Consider the following 23,041-nt stretch of genomic DNA (forward strand, 5'->3'; position numbering starts at 1 on the left):
ATTCTGAATAATTAAAATGAATTTCGATGTGAGAGTAGCAATGAAGTGTTCATTTTTTTTTCATAGGGAAAATAATGTGCTCTTTATGAACTAATTTTGGCCTCTTTCGAACATTTTTGTATTCGCGTCCTTAAGCCGTATCCGTAAGGTTCCGCTGTCTTAACTGTAAGTTAGCAGAACATCTATGCAGGATAGACAAGTAATTATTTTCAATGCACCATATTTTTGTGCTTTTTATGGACTATTTTAATTTTGAGTACTTCACTGGGATTTAGGGAAAATGACTCTGAATAATGAGTCATAGATCGACAAGAAATGATATTTGTTTTTTTATTCAGAAAACAATTTCTACTTTCTTGAGAATTATGTGCTCATTATGTGCTCAGAATTCCATGCCTTTAGTTGTTTTTACTCTTAACGGACAGCAATGAATTCATAATCCACTGGCAAATAAAATTGTTGAATAAATACCCCATGAGTTCACATAATGTTTTTGAGGCTCTTTATGTGTTTCCATGATTTTTGACAGAGTGATCTAAATATAAGGGAGATGATGATTGATGGGTAAATTAGAAACTAAGGTGGGAGACAGAAACAATGAGTCCTTTCTTTATTTCATAAAAAAATGAAGACATCAATTGCTAATATGATCAATCGCTTCCTTTATCAAATGAGACAAATAAAATGGGTGTCCTTGAAGTTGACATGTAGATCATATGTCAACTACACAGAGCAAAAAAAAATACGTGAATTCAGAAAAAAAAGTCTAGAATCGAGAAATCTCGAGTTCCTTGATTGTTGAAATCCTAATTGGAGAAGAAGATGCATTGATTACAGCCGTTCAAGTGTCTTTATAAGCCGAAAATTTCCTATAATTAAAATAAGAGAAAAATGGCGAAATTTAATCGTAATTTTTCTGGATTCAAGAATTATGAAATTTACTATCATCTTTTTTATTTCAATTTCTGGAAATTTTTCGCTTCTATCAACGATAATTCAATGGCTTGAACTAATACATTTTCTTTCATTATTCAAGGAACTAGAGATTTTAGAGTTTTTTCTACTAAATTCACGAATTTTTTCATCTTTTAGTAAGAAGCTAAACCTAAACATACTCTGAACGAATAACAATATCTCATTTGGCGTACAACACTAAATGCAGTGAAACTGGATAATTGTCGTCACACTTTATCATCTTATGATCATACTCCGTCCATCTCCGATTGCGAAAACAAAAACCCTTGTAATGTCTAATGCGCTCATTATCACTCATCTGTTCCTTGATATCAGGCGCAACAAATGCTGCAATCCCTCTCAAGGTGTATTCCTCAGGTATCATTGACAGTTTCAGAGAACGAGGAATATCAATCAAGCCCAGTGTCTCATCTTCTGAATTCAATCGAATTTCAAAAATAAGATAACTCTCTGGAATGAAAAAGTTCCATAATTATTTCAAATCGGTAAACCAATTATTCAAAAACTCATATACTTCTTCAGAAATTTATTTACCCAGTATTAATAACTTATTAGTGATTTTGCCAATGCATCCATCATTACGCTGGGTATACTCTGAGCAACATCGATTTTGAGGCAAGATAATTTCACGTTCAATCGCCTTGTTATAATTCTTCTGTTTGAATGATTCAATGCTGATACTTGTAAGAACGAATTCTTTCTTGCGCTGATAATTACAAGTATCACATTTCGAGATTTCTTCGAAACAAGGTGCTTCTTTTAACAGATTTCTACACAGTCCTCCAACAGTCATTCGCGCATCAATTGTAATACATTCGGCAGTTTCACGTCGTATCTCTGATATGGGCCACAACATTTTAGCTCTCAAGACATAAGCTCCTTTATTGACTCCATTTTGTCTCACATCCAGCAACATTTTCAAAAAAAAATTTCCAAGCCGTAAACGTTCAACTCTTTCACGAAATTTATCACTATCATATAGCACACTCAAGAACAATTGGAAAAGACTGTCAAATGCACAAGTGTTGATTAAATTCAGCTTTTTGTTGTTTAAAGAAACTGCTTTTAAGTCAGGATCCGTCCCAGTTCTCAAAATCGGTACTTTAGCGAGCTTTTTAGTTTCTGCCAAAATAGCTTTTGAATATTTCTTTTGCAAAAAGTGACCTCGAATCTCCTTCTGATGAAATTTCATCGCTTGGCCTTTCCAATTCTCCATACAATGAGTCTCGATCAATTGTCCGGCATCGGATCGACGAGCACAGCTCTTACAGAGACGACCTTGTGGGACACCTCTATCATCTTCATTGCAAGGGACAGAGTAGATATCTGTACTATGGATTAGATTACGGCATACCTGAAATAAGTCAGATAAGAATGAATAAAAAATAGTGATTAGTCGGTATTTTTGGTCCAGATTAATTCAGTAGCGAAGTGGCAAAACAAGAGAATCCAACTCAACTCCACCATGAGTTTTGGATAAATATCTTGCAATCGAAAAAAGATGGGAAAATTTCTTTGAGGAACATTTTGTAGTGTAGAAGCCACAAAATAGGTATGAATGAAAATTGCGCTGTCTCTCTTGGATTTCAAGATTCTCAGCAGAAAATGAATTCTGATTGAAATTGATTGATTTACCACTTTACTAGCAAATGATTCCAGGAGCAGATCCAATTGCCACTCACGATGCATATGCCCCACTTTATTCCAGCCATTCCACATGTTGAACATTTCGCAAAGAAGTCAACTAGAGACGAATCAACAGTTTTTGGAGGTTCATTTACGTGGCAGTTCAAACAAATCCTCGATTGTCCGAAACCTTCAGGAGTGTTGGGATCTGGTATAAAACAAGTCTCAATTGCATGTACAACTAAGTTACATATCTATAAAAGAAAATGGATATTGTGAGGAATTTCTACATTAGAAAATTCAAACGAATGTTTCTATCCTACCTTGCACATGTGTGCTGCACCAACAATACGCCTACAAATAGGGCACTCGGTTGCCAACTCAGCCTGTTCCACCGGCTTGTTGATATTACTAGGATGATTCGATTGAAATGACATGTAATCATCTTGGTACTGACTCTGGGCAAAAACAAGTAGATTGTTGCATACAAAACAAATCCTTCCATTCTCCAAATTACAACCATCATGATATGGCAATGAACGTGTCTGTGGAATGTACTGGACAATAACAATACTAGAAAGTCGAAGAAAAAAATACGTTAGTTCAAACTGATCAAATCCAGAATATTTTTTTAGGCACCCAATACTTACACGGCATTTTGGTAATTGTTCAGCTTCATTGCCATATGATATGCACACTTGATTTGTTGGAACATTTGATATATTATTCCTGTCGTTCATATTCGAGTCTGTACCAGCAGAAAATTCGCGATGTGTAGTGCGCAGATCAAGAATTGTGGCATCGAATTTGTGGTTTTTATCAGTCGAGTTCGCTAACTTTTTTTCCTTCTGTGGTCTTTTAGTATTACTTGGAGTACTTGTGTATTGGGGCTGATAAAATGCTGAATTTAATCCACTTTCATTTGTGTTAGCAGCTAAATTATTATTGTCATCAGCTTCCATTGTTGCTCCACCGCTTGTTTCAGATCCAAAATTGCTTCTCAAATTATTAAAAATATCTTCATCGAAATGAGCACGATTGTGGAAAAAGTCAGCACATCCACCTGGATTACTGTCGTCAAAATGGCCTGTCCAATTATTTGTTAATGTTCCATTCAATTGATGAGTCTGTTGCTGTGGTCTTGGATTGGTCATTGATGAAACATTGCACTGGTTACAAATCCGTGTTTGACCAAATCCTTCTTCTCCATAAGGCGCTGAACAGAGAGTAATAGCATGAACAATGTCCTTACAAATCTGAAACGAACGCCGTATGATAAATCAGAAGTGGAGAGGTAGAGCAGAAGAAGGGAACTCATCTTGAGAGTGAGTTTTTGATCAATCTCTCAGGATCTGGATGAGATAGAGACATTTGTGGAGAGACCTTTATTGTACATATCATTCAACTCTACACGAAAGGTTTCCGCAAAATTTCTTCTATCTCTCTCAAATTCCAAGATTTTTCTAAAATACTGATCTTCAAATAGAATTGACTCCTGCTGTGATGCCCGGACATTAAAAAAAAACAATCTTAAAAAGAAAAAATTGACAGGTGCTGTTTTACCACCTCATTTCTGGAATATTTTCTTCATGAATTACTTAATGATAAACGGTGCCTCTAAACTTACCCAGCACTTGTGAGCACCATCAGCGACATTACCACAGGAACGACAGTTTTCTGTTGTCCCATCTTCATTACTCCTTGCAGGACTCAAGTGGGGTGATTTGTTTCCATAAGACTGTTCGTCTTTTCCGTTTGCATTGTCATCTAGATGATCATTAGGATCTCGAGAGAGATTTGCAGTGCTTGTGATTTTTGAAAGTCCACAAACGTGTCTACTATATAATTCAACAAACCTATCTGCTCGAATAGGGGGATGAAGTCCATAGGAAGGCAGAAAAAGGTGTCGAATGTTTTTGAATTGAATTTCTATTTGACTACTTGATGCTGGATTACGTCCATAACCAAAATGGTTTAGTGTGATACAACTCCGAAGTGGTAAGTACGTACAGTCCTCTACTAATTGTTCCGCAAATTTGGGGGAAAAAAAAGCATTAGCACTTCGTGGTTTCCCCGGGGCATTTTGAATTTTGGTCAGTGCTATTTGATTTCGTCGACATGCCCAGTCGTACCACTTACTGGGCTCAATTTTTTTCTTCTTTAAGTAGTCATCCTCTTCTCCCACATCAGGAACTCTTTTACGTTCAATGATATGCGAATCTTCATGTTCTTCGAAAACGTAATCTTCATCGGTTAGGAGAGCTTCCATGAACTCTTTCTCATTCTGCACTGCTGACTTGTCACCAGTGAGTTGTTCTCCATCAGTTTCACATTGAGATATCGTCAATAATGCCTGAACAATCTTTTCAGCTTCATTTCGATCAACGCATCTAATAAGCTTCCCCAGAGATGCTAGATAAAACTGTTTAATCGCATATCCCGCTTTCTGTAATAAATCCCTATATTTCTTCAGGAAATGTGCGACGTCTAAACGAATGTAGCTACTTGGACAGTCTTTCAGAGGAATATCAAAGAATGCATCTGCATATTGTATGATAGTTCTCTTATTTGTGAATGCCCTGATTGAAGCTGCAATCAGAGCTGTAGAACCATCGCAAACTACTTCTTTGGGAGTTGGTAAGCCACCTTGTCCAATGGACTCTGCGAGCCAGAAAGAAATCACACTCGTCGTGTGTCGCTCACTGAGCATTTGCGTCACTGCTACGTGTTTTGTAGGAGTTTTTGCAATAGCATTGTATAGATAAATGGGTCCAGTTCTTGATTTATCTGGCAGTTCCACCTGTCGAACGAAGCGTCCTGATGCGTCGGCTTGTAAACAGACATGTTCTTTCTCAACCAATTTCTTATAAACTGTCATTTGATGTGTTGTACTCCAGTTAATGAAGAAGGGTTTAACAGAATAATAATGAATTTCGTGAGGCATTTTTTGAAGAGATAATAGATGGAGTGCAACCAGAGGATCCGGGTGCATGTGATTTTTGGCCTCCTCTTGGTATTTTACTGTTCGTAAAACTCCTGAGGTGTAGAGTAGCGGAGGGTCTTCATCGGTGTCATTCACAATGAGTTTATTTACAATTTCTGATCGCAAAGCGTGAACGGTCTTCATCTTCAGTTCATTTACCAATCGTTCTCTATTTCGGCCTCTCAACTGTCTCTTTCCACATTTTCCCTTCCCTTTTGTTGTTTGACAGACCAATTTAACAATACCATTGTCATTTTTTTGAATATCACAAAAAAAGGTCCCACCGCACTTACATGTCCCATTAGCTCTTCCTTTTAAACCGTCTACAGTAATGTAATGCCCCTCAAAATTAAATGCACACGACAATCGCTGTTCTGTCCACATCCTGAAATGCAAAGCATCTCCCCATTCATCTGGAACAAAACACACTGTCAAATTCGAATAATTTACGAGTATTTTCAGCTCTTTTGGCAACTCAGTAGTAAAACGTCACAAGTTGATTTTTCGAATTTTATTGAATATTCAATTATCATCATAATGAGTAAATTTATTGGAACATGTGATGAGCCATTTTTTTTGTATATTTATCGAGCTATTAGAAAGATTTTTTGACGTTTTCTGCTAAGATCGTTCGTTTGTAAGATGAACAAACAATTAACAAAAATATAGAAATTGATGATGAGTCACAGTTGCCCTATTGATATCAAATCCATACATTTTTGATGCCTAGAAGAGTGAAAATGAAACAAGTATTGGTTTATAAAATTGAAACTAACCTTCTTGCATGCGAACAACTGCTCGTTTGGCTTTTTTGTTCTTGTTTGTCGTTTGTCTGTACTCTTTGATGACGAGGAGACTTTCAAAATCATCAGCTGTCATCTCAATTATGAAATTGAAAGATTCAGGTCTCTCACATACACTCTCTTGCCACGTTGAATCATCCTGGACTCTTGGCTCATCTGAGTCATCCAATTTTTTTTGAGGTCGTTCTAGTCCCAAGGCTTCGAATAATTTAGATTTTACATCACCTCGATTACACGTCACGAATGTGTACAAAAACTTGGGAACTTTTTTAACACTTTTTTTCAACTCCTCTTCGAGCTCCCTCCACGCTTTGTCATTTTTTCCAAGGAATTTTCCAGCAGCACTCATAATTTTATCTCTCTGTGAGAGTATGAAACTGACGATTGCTGGATTATCATATTCTCCAGGCCTTCCCCGTTTTTCACCACTTTTTTCACTCATTTTGATTAATTAAATCGAGAAATTAACGATATAAACTTTGCACTGAACACGTCCAGACCAGTCGTTCGAAAATGACGTCAATTGAACGCCAAAACAATCATTCACTAACGGCTGCTTCTCATCGCCGACGACGACGATACACAATGAACGCCAAAACATGACGGTTTGCGACATTCTCGAAAATTAAATAAAACGGCCCTAATTTGTAATATAGTCGTTGGATTTTTTTTTCTAAATGATGATTCTTCAGGTCATGATATTCCAATAAAAAAAAGAATGAGATTAAAATCCTTTCTGACGCAATGTCGATAAGTGTAAATATCTAGTTCGTTTTCCTTGTCTTGGGAATTTTTATTCCCTAGCGGAGTATGTTACCGATCCGAATCTCGATGGTGAGCGGCGCCTCCTTTGAAATATGTGATTACCATGTCTATGTCACTTTGAAAATTCCACTGACGAAACATGCAATTCAATTTCGCGATATCTGTTGATGAAGTTTCTGTTTTTCATATTCCGAGGCTTCTTGTAGGATATTCACCTATCGAGATGACTTGTAAGTATTTCCAAGAAGAAAATCATTTGAATTTATGGAGGAAAAATGTGACCCCCAATCAACTGATCATCGAGCTGATCATTCTTATCAACTCGCTGGTAGAATCTATTAGGGCAGCCTCAAAAATACAACTTATGGTATATTTATTGAAAATTTTGATTTTCCTTATAAAAATGCTCTAGCCACTTTTTGGTCCGCAATATTCTTTATTGTTTATGTCCTTAGAGCATATAAAGTGTACTAAAAGATGGTATAGTCAATGGAATGAACAGTGGGTGTTAGCCATATCGCCAGTGGATCATCAATTCATTGCTGTACGTTAAGAGTAAAAAAAACTAAAGGCATGGAATTCTGAGCACATAATGAGCACATAATTCTCAAGAAAGTAGAAATTGTTTTCTGAATAAAAAAAACAAATATCATTTCTTGTCCATCTATGACTTTCATTATTCAGAATCATTTTCCCTAAATCCCAGTGAAGTACTCAAAATTAAAATAGCACATAAAAAGCACAAAAATATGGTGCATTGAAAATAATTATTGATCTATCCTGGATAGATGTTCTGCTAACTTACAGTTAAGACAGCGGAACCTTACGGATACGGCTTAAGGACGCGAGTACAAAAATTTTCGAAAGGGGCCAAAATTAGTTCATAAAGAGCACATTATTTTCCCTATGAAAAAAAAATTAACACTTCATTTCTACTCTCACATCGAAATTCATTTTAATTATTCAGAATGATTTTTTCGAAATCTAAGTTAGGTATTCAGAAAGCACATAAAAAGCACAAAAATATCGTGAATTGAAATTAATTCTTTCTCCAACCCGAATCGATGTTCCGCTAATTTACAGTTAAGATAACGAAACCTCACTGACACGGCTTAAGGACGCGAATACAAAAATTTTCGAAAGGGGCCAAAAGTAGCCCATAACGAGCACATTATTGTCCGCATAAAAAGAAATGATTCCAACATACTTGTTCTGCCAGGTTGATGGAGCTGACATGGTATTTCGACGGACTGAGGATTAGATAAATTGTTAAAATTTTTTGCGCGGTATTTACCTTTTTGTCGTCCATTCCGGGCATCGAGGTGGTCACCGGTTGGTCGAGCCTGAAATGAAAGAGATAAAGCATTTATTAACTTGTGAGGTAAATTCTTTTGGAAAGTGTTTATTGATTATTGCCCAAACCAATATTAGGATTGATGATTATATAATCGTCGAAGATACTTTGTTTGTTATTCTCTTAATGTTATAATTTTAGGAATGTGTGATTTTCCGACAAAATGACAACAAACTTTTCTCGTAGATGATATTTCACAAAGTTGTTAAAAATGACGCTCAACTTCATGTTTATGTTTTGCTAATGTTCTTAATTAAATAACTGAATAAATAAACTTATGTGCGTACAACTGAAAATATGCACAATCGCAGGGAAAAAAACCAAAGATATTTTTTGACACTGCTGCTACGTTCACTGATGCCGCAAGACGAGGCGAGATGAGAAACTGCATCTTCTCGTCTCATCTGATTGTCAGGAAAATATTCTCTCGTCGCGTCTCATCTCGTCTCGTTTGTCTCGTCACGTCTCGTTTCTCTCGCGTTTCGCGACATCACTAGCTACGTTCATTTTGTGCCCAAAAGTGCCTTTTGGTTTACTTGCAAATGAAAATCTTTTCGTTTATTTGTAAACGAAAAAGGTATAGTTCGACCACTCGCTGAACGGAACATCACTGTCAAAAAATATTGTTCGACATATGTGAGATGGGAATTTTCAGCTCGTGTGATTGGCAGCTCTCACTGTAAAAATTCCGTCTCACTTGTATCGAAATATACTATTTCTTCATGCTCGTCCGTCCGTCCTTTCTGCTCAAATTTTTGAGTTTACAAAGCTTTTGTCTACAAAATTAAAATTGTTGAATTTTCCTCAAGGAAATATCTCTCTCCATCCTGCTGTCTATCGTGCTTCTTCAAGGTCAGATTAAAACGTTTATTCCCAGCGAAATTTGAGCGTATGAAATCCATGGTTACCGTCAAACATTGACATCAACACTGGCTAACGTCGTTCGCCAGGTTATTACATGTGGCTTTTGTGAATCTATCCTAGCTAAGTTACAACCTCCTTTCAAATACCCATTCTACCAAGCACGCCCGGGAGCACATGCCTCGCCTCAAAAACCGTTTGTAAGAGCAGAGCCTCTAAAAGGACATGTAATGCTTACAGAGATACACGGCCTCTCTCACTCCCTTAATTGAAAAACTCCTGGTATGACTATTTCAAGGAGTTATTTTACTCTTTATTTTACGACTAGACCCTTATGTTCACCTTTCCTCTTTTCTGACTCTTTTTTTTCATTAAATATATTTTCTTTTTTAGCGCTAAGGAACATATAGCTCTAAACGTCCATGGTACAAAAGTTAAGGGAGGAGTCCGTTGGTAAGATTTGAAAGTCTTTAGTAGAGCTGTCCCGAGTAGAAATTGCGTCAGGCGGGCCTGAGATTTCATCAGGTCTTGATATGTCGGTGGTCAGATTTGACTGATCAAGTGGGACTTGATGAGGAGCTGATCAATTCTTGATTTAGTCGATCTAATCCGAAATAATCTGTTCAAGTTCTGATTCGGCAAACCTGATCTGAACCTGAGATCTGTCCGCCTGCAATCACTTTGATCAAGCTCGGATTAGGTGGGCCTGATCTTAAAGTGAGGTCCATTCGCCTGTAATTATTCCGATCAGATTCGCATTAGGTCGACCTGATCTCAAAATGAGCAGTCCGCCTTCAATTGTTCTGATCAAATTTGGATTAGGTGGGCCTGATCTCGAACTGAGGTCCGCTTGCTTGCAATCATTCTGATTAGTTGCTGATGAGGTGGACCCAATCTTGAGTTGAGCCCTCCGCCGGCAATCACTCTGATCAAATTTGGATTAGGTGGCTCTGATCTTAGACTGAGCTCCGTCTGCTTGCAATTATGCGGTTCAGGTATAGGCATGATCTCACCGTGACGCCAGGCTGCATGAAGTCAGTTCGATCGGATTCGGACCGGATCCACCTGATTTCAATTTTAATAACCCTTCTCCAAGAAAGGATTTTGTAAACCAGATGAAAACTGGCGCAAGAATGATTTTAAAGTTAAAAATATGGAAAAGGTTTTTCGCTTATGTATGAGGCAAAATCGATTGAGATCATTTGTTTTTCACTTTTTAACATCACTTCATATACCAACAAGCAAATTCACCCTTCCCCCGCCCCCCCAAAAAAATATTATTTTCATAAAAAATATCACTATTGAGGAAGAGTAATACCTTCTCTCAGTGTCGAACCAGAATTCTTCAGCTAACAAAGTGGGATAAAACGAATCCAGAATGATCTAAGAAATTCCACAATTTAGATATTGAAATAATTCTGGAAAGGAGACTTCGACATAAATTCATCAGAAGACCTCTTTTTTGAAAAATCTCATTAACTTCAACAAATTTTCCTCTAAACCCACCAGGTTGAAAGATACTTGCAAAATGAACTGTATAAAATTTTTCATCTTCTATTCTTTGATCACTTGACTACAGAATTTCAAACGTACAGCTCTGTATTTAAGGGTATGGAGTGGAGAGGGAAGGAGATAAAAGAGGTGTGAACGTAGTGAAGTCGTTAGAATGAACGTGATAAAATTGCAAATGGATTTTCGCCAACGCCGCTCACCCTGCGACTACAAAAACGGAAAATGTGAAACAAAAAAGGGAAATTTTATCCGACGATCGTAACTTTTTTTTTTCGTTTTTACTCCTCGTTAAAATAGGGCGAATGTTTATTAACATTTCGGTGAACTCCATAGAAAAAGAAGTTTCAGATTTCTAGCATCACGGTACTGAAACCCAGAACCATGGTATTGAAATCAAGAACCATTAGGGTCATTCAAATATGGCGTCATGGAATTGAGAAAAGGAGGAGGAAAGGGGTTGCATTAAAATGTGCTTTGTTGATTTGCGAAAGAGATACAATACCCTTATTGCAAAGGGGGGAAACATAAAAAACAGTAAAAGAACATAGTATCACACAGTTGCGCGTAGCGCAAGGTAACAATAGGAAAAACAATAATAAAAAAACGTAAATCCACGCTTATAAAATATAAAAATGTAGATTTCGGAATCAGTCGAAAGTAGCTTAAATTAAGAAGCAAACTAAGTACTTGGAAATAAAAACAAAAATTCAGATAAGTCCTGGTAGCTTGAGGTCGCCCGGTCCAGAGGTGACATTTAAGTATCTCGGTCAGGGGAATTTGTTGTGGGTAAAGGCGAGTCAGTAACACCATTACCTAAATTGTGATGTTACATCATAATTAATAAAGATAATTTGCGGTTCTTGAATTGACAAAGATGTCAGTTTAAGAACGTTCTAGTTTTTATTTCAAAAACCCCAGGGTTCTCCATTTCAGTACACGGAGAAAATTATTTGGTGAATTTTAACAAATAGTTAGTGAATTTCAAGAACTAATTAATTAATTTCAAATTCTCAACAAAATTACGTGCAATTTTAATAAGAAAAAAATTCCAAGGAGTTCACAGGAAATTTCAGCCAAAAATATTTATGTTATCTATAAAAAGCAATCAGCTTGAACCTGTAATTCCATAAATTCAATCAATTTTGATTACCAAACTAGATGGTGAGGGCACAGACATTGGAAACAATCACGTAATCATTTGTATCGTGATAATCGATCAATGTTTCGCCTAGAACGTACCGCAATAAGACGGTTCCGTAGTAATCTACAATTTGTTGTCAAATTTAATTCATCAAAAATATTGACGAATATTTATGGAAAATTTAACAAATGGTTGTCGAATGAAATTGAAAATCATTTTTGGAATTCACCAAATAATTTTCTCCGTGTACCGAACGATTCTTATTTTATTCTTATTTTATTCTTATTTTATTGGAAGCTAGAAACTGTTTTTTTCTGTGTCAGATTTTGTTCAATGAGAAACACTAACCCGTCAGATTTACATTCTTTCCGTTTAGCTTCTAATACATAGTTCGAATACAATTTTGTGATAAATGTCGTAAGGATATAATAAAATAATGGAATAATGGCTTCTCCTGCCCACGTACGAAACGGGAAATGGGCCGGGTTTGGCCCAAGCTCGGCGGCCGTGCTGCCAAGGTTCGGGGACCAGTACTCAGCCACAATCGCGCCAGACTTAGTTGGAGCCTGGAATGATAACATCGGGTCAGGCCTGGCGTCTAACCTTGGCCATACTTCGGTGATCAAACTCTGGTCGTATTCGGAATTGATTCTCGGCCCAAAGTTGGCACAGACTTCCTGCCAGACCTGAACCCATTGTTTCTCCAGGCTCTCCCCGTTCTTCTACCGGGCTTCAATCAATTGATCAATTATTAATTTAAATATAAATCGGAATGAAGCAAACATGAGTGGAAATTAGAACACGTAATTTATTAATGATTAAGCATTTATCAACACAAACATTGCCAGAACCTTAACCTTACATACGAAAATTATACTATAAATTGCAAATTTCAGTTCAGAAATCAGATATAGGAAAATTCACTTATACGAAAATATTCTCTCTTCTCATACAGATTTAGCCAATTCGATTGGATAATACAACGGATCTACATTTATTCTTTTCAAGGATAATCTTGGGAATAATTTTTCCTCCTTGAGCTAACTACAAATGCAGTTTAACAATGTTGACGACGAACTTGTTATTTATCGTTATTTTCTGTGCCATTCACTATTTATTATTCTTTTATAATAACTTCTATTGTAATTATCATTATAACAGTAGCATATAGTGAATTCAACTTGCATACAGTTTTTGGCTCTGAACATAAAGTCATAAAAAATTATTGTCTGGGTTGATTCTATAGTCAAATCGCAATCTAATTATTGCTTCCTCAAATAATCGGAACCCAACTCTCAATCACAGACATGAATTCCACTAGAAACTTCCTTAAAAACTATAAATGTATTCAACTCTCACTCGCATATTTCGTTTAAACTAAAGACAACTCCAGGACATCACTTTTTGTAGAAAAGAAAAATTAAATTCCCTGCATTCTTAGATTCTAGTATTTAAATTCTGTAGTTCTCATGTTCTAGATGTAAAGTATTTTACAAAAAAATATCATATAGGGTTAGCATACTGCTGAACGCCTGACGATTGCAGCGTCATTCTGTATTTCCCCGAGATTGGCAGCTTAGCGATAATTTGGAAAAATATCCCCCCACGTGAAAAAATCCACAAATAAAAAAAAGGAAATCGGACCAAACAAGATTTTCATGGATATGCCTGAGTCTAAAAGAAGAGAATAATGAGAAAGTAATTCAAGTATTATGTACACGTTACTTGAAAACATGAATAATTTTTTTTTTCACAACAGAGTAAACTTTTAAACTTTGGAAAATATTTGGTAGTCAAATATTCCTCATCATTATCTTCATAATATCGTTCTCATTCTTTGCTAAATTTAACCTAATTAACTATCAGTATATCGTCCCGGCCTTTGAACTTCAAATTCTTATGGGAATCTCATTGTGAAAAGTATATTCTACTATTTTTTAGTCATTCAAGTACGAAAACTCAACCTTAAGTAACAGTCATAAATTCCTGTTAACATCACAATTAGATAAAAATAATTAGATAAAAATACAAAGTGCTGAGTCAGTTATGATAGTTCAGAGTCAAAATATTACTTAATCAGTCAGCAAAATATTTTTCTCGCGAGTAAAACTATCAACTCTCACGCTGAAAAATATTATAGATGGCTAAATATATAAAATAGAAAATAATCAATATTATGACGATATCAAAATCACAGCACTTGAGTCTTTCTTCATAAGAGTTGGTCTTGTTTATGCTGATCTTGACCGTCTCCTCGCTCCTGATTGACGTTCTTTACGACCAGCCTCACGATCGCCTGCGCGTGATAACCAGGTACTCACTTCTGATAAAATCTTCTTTTTATTCGTTTCAGCTCCAAACAACTCACCGATGACATCTATCAGAACTTTACACACTCTAGTTGCACTGAAATCTTTTTTCTTTTGCCCTTTAGCTTCCCCCCACAGGCAGAGTAGTCCAGCTCCACCACCTTCTTCATCATAGCAGACATAGCCGTGGAAACACATGTTTTTTCGTTTTTCTGGTTACTTATCAAAACCTTGAAAAAAAGATACTGAAAGGAGAAAAATAAAGGTATAGATAAGTTGACGCAAACGGGAATTAATGAAATGAACAATATCTGATAAATTACCAGAGATTGCATTTCATTCTCGTCTGTTTCCAACACCGCCTCATAGTTTATAATTTGCTCTGGAGTCTCGAGTGGTAATGGCACAGATAAAAGTCTTTGTACCTCAATCAAGCTTGGTCCAGCTGCTGGAGGTAGATTTGTACCAACGATGGTACTTTTCAATTCATTGATTGATTTTCGAAAGTCGTAGGCCAACCTCTGCCTGAGACTTTCCAATTTCTTGTCCAACTTTTCATCAAAATACTTCTGAAAGGCGGCATCGATCATTGGACGATTATTGAAATGGACGCCTACGCAAGATGCGCTACTTCCTGGAGATGTCAATGTTTTTTTGTTTTTGAAAATAGGTGGCTCGGACCGTGAAGACTTTGGGGTCCTGGGTGGACTAATAATGTCATCCATCCAATCATCATTCCCTCCAGGGAATCGCCATTCATCAAAAGATGAAGTTCGTTTCCTTTTATCTATGGAAATTGAAACGAAGAAAAAATCAATTTGTGGATAGTACCATCAGCGTAAATTAATTGATCATCAGCATCAGCTCTACAACTAAAGATAATTAAATATACAAACAAACTTTACCTGTACGTTTATTAATAGTTGGTGGGGACGGTGTCAAATCTAGTGGATTTTCCGAGTGTTTTTCCGGATTATTAGATTTTTTGGGTGATGATTGGGTTCGTGAACGATTCATAGGAAAGAGATCATCTGTCTCGAGCTCATCACTCTCGAGATCATTCGACAGACTCATGAGATTTTTTACTGTTCGTGAAAGCTTTGGGGTCGAAACTGGAAATCATTTAAAATAGAAATTCTCCTGCTTGCTCGCTATCCTTTCATATTAGAATTATATTTAAATATTTTCCACTAAACTAAAGTTTATTCTTCGTGCAGTACAAAATGATTGAATGATCTAATCAACCCGAGTTTAGAATCGAGAATGTATAGAATGCTGGAGAAAATACTCGGTGCAGCACCTATTACCTGTTTTGGAAGATTTTGACCCACTCATGATCTTAGACCTTCCAGAAGAATTGTCTAGATCCCTCGAGATTTTATCCGCCTGCGCCTTTCATTGGGAAAGGCCGGAGCATTCGCCCTCAGAGTCACTGTTACTCACAACCACTCGCCTGAGTCGTCGGTTCACCGTGGATCGTGTACCTACCGAATTTTCCAGTTAGAATACCAGAATAAATCTGAATTTTCTAAACTTTTTACTTTATTGGTAATTTTTTAAACTGAATCATGAAAATAGATTTTTTATTAAAACACTGAATTTATCAACTGATCAATTGACGTATTATTCTTCCAACAATAGCTTTCCATACGACCCGTTACTGTGATTTTCTTTTAAGTCGGTATTTGAAGACAAATACATAAGTTATGTCCACAGGGGCACAGAAATAATTCAAATAGTTAAAAATACAAATTAGTCTTAAATTGGTAGAATGATGGCTTTTATCGGACATTAAATTCCATAATTTAGAAAAATAAGGCACTCATAAATAATATTTTTGTTAGAGTGCATATCCCATGCCTTTTGATGTGTTTGGAGTTCGTTTTTCACGATGTATGGGGATATTTGTGTTGAGCACATCTTGTACTTGTGTCATCGAGAGAGTCTGGGGCTGCCTCACCACAGGTGCACTCTCACCATCGATTGTTTCGCAATTGCGAGTAACTTGTGCTCTCTTCAATCTCCTACGCCCCTGCTCCACATATTCTGTAAACGAGAATGATCAATTTTATCATCATTGATTTATTTTATGGTCGATGAGAATTTCAGCAGATGCATTTGGATTAATAGATTGATTTACCTGCTCCTGTGATGAATATAAAGGGATAACTCTTCCAAGATTCCTTCGCTGCTTGACATTTTCGTAGATATCCTTTTAATAGGTGGCACTTTTCCTCAGGGAGGAATTTACAGGTGTTCTCCTTATTTTCACGATTGTCGAACCAATCTTTCCTCACTAAATCAATTATCGCCTGTCCTCGCGAGTTTTTCCCAAGAAATTTTATGACTGCCGGGAGTCTCCGGGATTTTTTGGATCTTGAGATGGAGGTTCGGTTGATTGAGCCATTTTAGGTTAGGATGCGATGTCTGATGATATCGACGATGTGCTCATTGACGCAATAATTATCCATGCACAGTCCTTCACTCCTTCACTGTTATTCACGTTCACCCGTAATTCCTACGAATTATCATTAATTTAAGAGCAATCGACACTTTTTTCGATCATGCGAATCAACAAAATCATACTGCGGCCATTTCATGCTGGTATACTTCTGACGCTACAGATGTCTGTCTCTCTCACCACGCCGGCCTCTCCACGCCGGCCTTCCCGTGCATTGTTTGGAGGGCAAATTCTGAAATTATTCAATTTGAGATATTTTATGCAAAAAAAATCAGAAAGCACTTCTACTTTCGACCGGAAACTCAAAAAACACTTTCACTTTTTCAATGCAATGACTGGTTAATACCAGGAATGATAAACACACTCACTGCACGTCGGTCTTACGTTCACTTTGTACTACGCCACTGTAGCATCACAGATGATCGGGATGGTGCTCATCTTCCCCGTTTTGATTAGTAATTTTATCTAGTTTGAAAACGTCAATTAAAAGAATCAGATTGATCAGTCAATGACACGAGGAACAGGTTGACGATGAGAGGTTAAATGCGAAACAAGCTCCTCCACTCGATCGGAATAACAATTATTTCCATAAGACACTCACTTCGAACATATTATACATTTACTCCCGACATAAATAAAAAAAATCGTTTAATGTTAAGGAATTTTTTTTTCATAATTTTTTGCTGTCTATAACAGTAACAATGGAGTGAAGTCCGGTAACATCTCACACTCTCACGTTCACGTTGCGGCAGCGGCGACGCCACTGTGTCCGGCTTTGTAACTAAGTCGATGCATCGATCAAGTCGGTCCACATTACATGACAACAGAACCGATTATTTGATAATGGAACGCACAATAAAATAAACATGAATCTTCGTCAAGGTCCTCATTTTCTTTCTCTCACTCGTCTATTCAGCATCAAATTTCTATTGAAACATGATTATTACTAATGACTTTCGAAGGAGACCACCAACGACTCTGACTCAAACACTCACCTGCACAAAACAAAACCTCGAGTTCATAGCGCGATAACTTTACTACGGTTTTTTATTCGTAGCCAAGAGTGATTGCATAGTGACGTTCTGCAACATTTAACAAAGCACATTTGTGTTTGATCTTGATGGCCCTCTGGCAGTGCATTCTACCCGAAAATTCCTTGACGAGGATTATTCCTACATTAATTGAAGAATCGGGGTAACCGAAAGCCTCGTCTCTACTGCTCTCCTCTTGTCCTACTATGTAGATACCATTGAGATTGTCAGAAATTTGTGGTTTTCCAGGTTTAACGAAAATTTTCGATATTACAAAAACTTTCCCGTTATCCATAAGAACAACATTATTTGGATGTTTTGTTGTCAGTGTGAGGCCATGGATTTTCATGGTGCTCAATGTCACATACTCCTCATCGTGAATCTTCATCATTCTCGGGGATTTGGAAATGTACCAGTCACTCAAGATATCCCTCTTCTCAATTTTCATCCTTTCTCCACACTCAAGTTCTCCCACTCGATTCGTAATTTGCGTGAGGGCTTTTTTAGCTGAATGAAATCTTTTGAATAAACCAATATAACTTCCCCCCCAGAAAGCTGAGAGTTCATTCAGAGGAATTTTAAAGTGTACAGCATCGTCAGCAACGTGAAGAATGTTATGCCAACTTAAGACTTGAGCCCCTTCATCGTTATAAACAAGAGGGAGCATCTCAAAAGCATGCTTTAGCAAGAGTCCAGCATAGCCACACATAGTCAACAATTAATTATTTGCTGTTTAAGATGCGAGAGGCAAATACTAGTAATGAGAAATGGCGATAGAGAGGCTTCGGTATCATTTTTTGGAACACGATGATGCCGCAATAATTAAGGAAAAATTTTAATTGAGAAGCTTTCCACCTTGCAATATTAAACACATCAAATATGTTTGGTTGAAACTCACATGGGATATCTCCTTTTAATTTCTTCATTATCACATCAAGCCGACGCAGATCAGCTAACTTGATTCTCTGGGCTGAACTTCTCTTCGTCCACCTCTCCAAAAGCCATTTCATATTGTTCAAATAAAATAAGTGCATGACGTCAAGAGGTACCTGCTTGATAAGATCAAAATTATTCATGGAAAGCAGTGGAGAGACACACGCTTCATGATGATGTTCTGGCTGGAGTCGTAGTTCATAGGACTGTTTGGTGCGTAGTCCTGCGTTGGTTTCTGGATATATTCGCTTTCCTTGACTCCCACGACCCACCGTAACCCCTCGGGTGACACATCTCTCACAGGCACAAAAAGCTCCAGGAGCTTTACAACCTTTGAGAAATGCTCTAGCAGGAGAATCAGCTACGATAGCTAGTACCTCAATAGTATACCATCTGCCATCAATCCACACACCGTTTTCTTCCAACTCATTCGACTCTTCAACGAAATCAGACATAAATTCTTCCACTGAAGATGGCTTCGCATCTCCACACTAAATTGCAGCCACAAACCGTTTCGTTACATAATTTGGATGATAAACTTTCACAGCAATAGGCCAAATCTCTTTCTTAGAGTTACAGTAAACTTGCATACGATCTATATGGATCAACAAAGAGATTTTTTCTTCTCGATAAATATCTGAAGAAATGACATTTGTAACGTGACATTTTCATATGGGGGTTAAAAATGCCTATTACCTTCGCCCTTCTTCCCCTTCATCTAGTTAAACTCAAAAATACGAAAATCTATGGGCGCCAGGTAATTTTTAGCCGGAATTACCAAACCGCATGATTCTACAAAACCAATTCTAATTGATTCCAAAACCTCAAAAATTTACACAAAAAGGGAGAAAACTAGATTTCTGGGGAAAGGTAACGGTCCTGGGTTCGCTCAGTGTGCTAGGTTGTGGAGAGAGGGGTGGATTTCAGGTAGAGACGGGTATTGGGTGGNTTCAATTCTCCCAAAAAAAATATTTAAAAAAAGAAAAACATCTACAATTAATAACTAACAATACTAAAAATAATATTAATTCCGTACTCTGATAGAAAATAGTCTAATCTGACAAAAATATTCGAAGAAATTAATATCAGCGATAAATACCTCACATATGCCGAAATAAACATTTGGGGAGAGTAGAAATACACGCTAATCCCTAAATACTCGAGAATTCCGAGAATTGGGGGGAAAGGTATGCGGGCGACAATGGGAGCGAGAGAGAAGAGAACGTATTCAACCATCGATTTTTCGTACCAGCCAAAACGGCTGAAATTCCGTAAAACTTGCCATAACTCGAAAACGGCAGACTCAAAAATTACAAACCCTGAGACAAAATGTCCGGGAGAGTCTACCGAAGACAACAATACCAAAAAAATAATTTTCCCTAAACATTTAGCCGCCCCAGGTTCATTAATTCCCGAGCGGAATTCTAAACGCTAAAAGGCTGGCGTGAAGCGAGAATGGCCACGTGTAAACGTGGATGAGTATCTGAGGGGGAGTCGAGAGTCGGGGGGAATTCCCCCTCGAGAAACACGACGTACACGCCAGCGAGAATGGGCTGGAAATCCATAAAAACCAAAAATGGAATATCCGGAAATCGGCAGAGCGAATTTTCGGAAACCCTGAGATGAATTACTCAGGGAAGCCCCCCGAACACATTGATCCACAAACCATAATTTTAATTAACTCTCTACGCGAACCAACTCAATTTGAACGCGAGTGGAGTTTCTTACGCACGAAAACCCATGTGTAACGGGAATGGACGCGCTCCAATAATTCAAGGTGATTAATTATCCCCTCCGGAGGGATTTTTCTCCGATAGATTCTCATGAAAGATCGTTAAAAAAAAACATAATAAGCCAATGCACAGTGTGATCGGAGCCGGATTTGAGCCGGAAATAACCCCAAAAAGGGGAGAAATCCCCTCGAATAACCCATCAAAAATCACGAAAACCACTCAATCATGAGTGAAAAAGGGGGAAATCGGCACCTCACAATTTGGATTAAGCGTCACAATCACCGTTTTAACGGAATAAAATGCGACGTACGGGGCTGAAGACCCCGTAGTCGAATAACTAAAAGCCGAAATGAATTCGGAAAAATAAATAAACCGAACTAAAAACTCACGATCTTCCTGTGTTTAGAGGTCCTCTTCCCTTTTCGGACCATCCTGGATCGGTACGGCTCCTCCAAAAGGTATAATAATCCACGTGGCACAATTACGTTGCGTGGACGCACTCAAAATTTCGCACGTGACTAATGATCGACGACGGTCAACGCGGAACTAACTGCCCTGGGTCAGTGTCACGGGCACTAACCGCAGCGCGAATTCTGGCCAACAGAGACGGGCTCTGATTGGCGGAGATTTTCGGCACATCAAGCGTTGGCTTTGTTGGCGCCACCAAATGCTTTTGGGGAATTCAACCGCGACAAATACTCAACTCTAATTTTTCTATACGTAACTTTATAAAATTGACTAATGATTACCTGGGCCGAACTGGTGGGCGTTCGGAAAATTACTAAGGGTTTTTGGCGCCTCCTACGGGTCGGTTCTCCTGGATTCACGGTGTTAAAAGACCGATACTACTAACTAATTCTCCTAATTTTTCAAAACTCTAAGCAACCTGGCAATTCACGAGATAAAAGGGTTGCACTTGTTCCTCGTGACCTTCCACCGAAAATCTAAACGTAACCACCGTAAAATCCATTATGATTTGGAGCGCCGGCATTTCAGCCGGACCTAATCGATTTGCCGTAGGATTAACAATAGGGTGGCTCCCATAAGAATTATCGGATGACTCATAACTTGGCCCTTCTTCGCGATAATTCCATGGGCCCTCAAAAACGCGTAATTATGCCGGTCTTGAGATTAAACAAATGATACTATGGAATTAAAACACAAATTTAGCCACACCATGGCGTGGAAACCCCCAAACCTCATGGTCGTCACGAGGATTAGACTTCTGACCACCCCGGGGTGGAAAAGTGAAACGCTCTCTCTCGCTACCTTTTACTCACGGGTCGCCTTCCTATGTCACGGGGGGGGGGTAGTTGTTTTGATGGCAGCATCGTGTCCTAACGAACATCCCCACATGTTCGTTACACATTTTTTTGCCCTGTTGATATTCCCAAATATATGAATTCACCCATGGACTTCTTCATTCCTGGCATATTTCGTTGCGTTCTGCAGTGAGTAGTTCCTAAGAATGTTTCCCCAGTCTTGGGGAGTGATTGGTATCCCTCAGTCCTCAATATCAGCAATAAATCGGTAATGGTTTGAGCTATCATGTCCTTACGGTATTTCACGGCCCAACTATGAATCTTTTGCTCCATTCCAATTGGTTCTGATCTATCAATAGTTGACATATTCCTGCCTTCAAGGTCTTCATTCAGTTCATTATTCGGGTTACCAATATCACCCTCAACATCACCCCCAACATCACCAGAAACATCAGCATCATCACCAAACTCACCATGATCATTTGAAGTATCAATAGCATTGAGCATTGGTGGCACGATCGTTTCCTCACTCGTATTCACTTCATTATCCTTTGAGAAAAAACTAACCTCACTCGCAGTACTTTTGTCTCTATCTGAATGTCCATTCTCCAAGATGTTCTCACGTGAGTCTTCAACTTGCACAGATGCTTTTTTCTTTGCTCTCTCGAAATGTCTCCATTTTCGCATACGTGAATATGTATTTGCAGGCATATTAAAATGTTAAATTCCCTCTGAATCCACGTTCTGGTATCCCAGATACCAGAACACTGGGCAACACTGAGCCATTATGCTTCACTTGCACGCCATCTAGTTTGCTTCACATGTCAGACAGCTCAGTTGACCAAGATAGGTTCTACCCAGAAATTTTTATAGAAAATTTTTTTAGAAAATAACTCGGATAGAAAAATCGAAATTGACTGTTTTTTTCCTACAAAATATTTATTAGGAATCGAACAACAAAGTTAGATAATTATCATCCGCCATCGCCGCAAAAAAGTATAGTTTTGTAATAGAATTTTAGCAGAACTCTAAGGTATTTATCATAGAGCTCTGCTAGAAACTCTACAGAATTTTATAGAGAAGCCCCTAGGATTTCTTGTTGATTTTTTTTCATACGTGCTTCCCTCCATCTCATGTTTCAAATTATATCAAAAAATAAATAGATAAATAGCTAAATACATAAATAAATGAAAAGGCATGGATGAGAACTTGGCTGCAAACTTTGGCCAATCATTGGATGACGCTTAGCTACCAGACTTTGGAGACCAAGGGAGTTTGACCTCTGGGCCAAA

General features: G+C 37.8%; 2 protein-coding genes across 4 annotated transcripts in view; both read right to left on the reverse strand.

The window, feature by feature from the left end:
• The window catches only part of LOC107044193, a 345,751-nt gene that overhangs the window by 132,461 nt on the left and 190,249 nt on the right, over window positions 1–23,041 (reverse strand). For all 3 annotated transcript variants that reach the window (XM_015265993.1, XM_015265990.1, XM_015265991.1), the window contains one exon: window positions 8,447–8,495. In XM_015265993.1, coding sequence (XP_015121479.1) covers window positions 8,447–8,495 — 49 coding nt within the window. The remainder of the gene's footprint in view (window positions 1–8,446; window positions 8,496–23,041) is intronic.
• On the reverse strand, window positions 666–3,348 carry LOC107044194. The gene is made up of 5 exons (XM_015265994.1): window positions 3,252–3,348; window positions 2,925–3,174; window positions 2,658–2,855; window positions 1,510–2,329; window positions 666–1,425 (listed from the first exon to the last, which is right to left on the reverse strand). The coding sequence occupies exons 1-5, from the start codon at window positions 3,314–3,316 to the stop codon at window positions 1,136–1,138; spliced, it is 1,623 nt and encodes a 540-aa protein (XP_015121480.1). The 5' UTR covers window positions 3,317–3,348; the 3' UTR covers window positions 666–1,135.

This window comes from Diachasma alloeum, unplaced genomic scaffold, assembly GCF_001412515.2.
Source record: "Diachasma alloeum isolate Michigan unplaced genomic scaffold, Dall2.0 Dall_scaffold_00684, whole genome shotgun sequence".
Classification (NCBI taxonomy): domain Eukaryota; kingdom Metazoa; phylum Arthropoda; class Insecta; order Hymenoptera; family Braconidae; genus Diachasma; species Diachasma alloeum.

Coding starts and splice junctions, on each gene's coding strand:
- LOC107044194 (XM_015265994.1), bottom strand. CDS start 3,316: ATGTTCCAACAAATCAAGTGTGCATATCATATGGCAATGAAGCTGAAC. Junction 2,330..2,657: donor TAAAGTGGGGCATATGCATC/GTGAGTGGCAAT, acceptor GACTTATTTCAG/GTATGCCGTAATCTAATCCA. Junction 1,426..1,509: donor TAATAAGTTATTAATACTGG/GTAAATAAATTT, acceptor TTTTCATTCCAG/AGAGTTATCTTATTTTTGAA.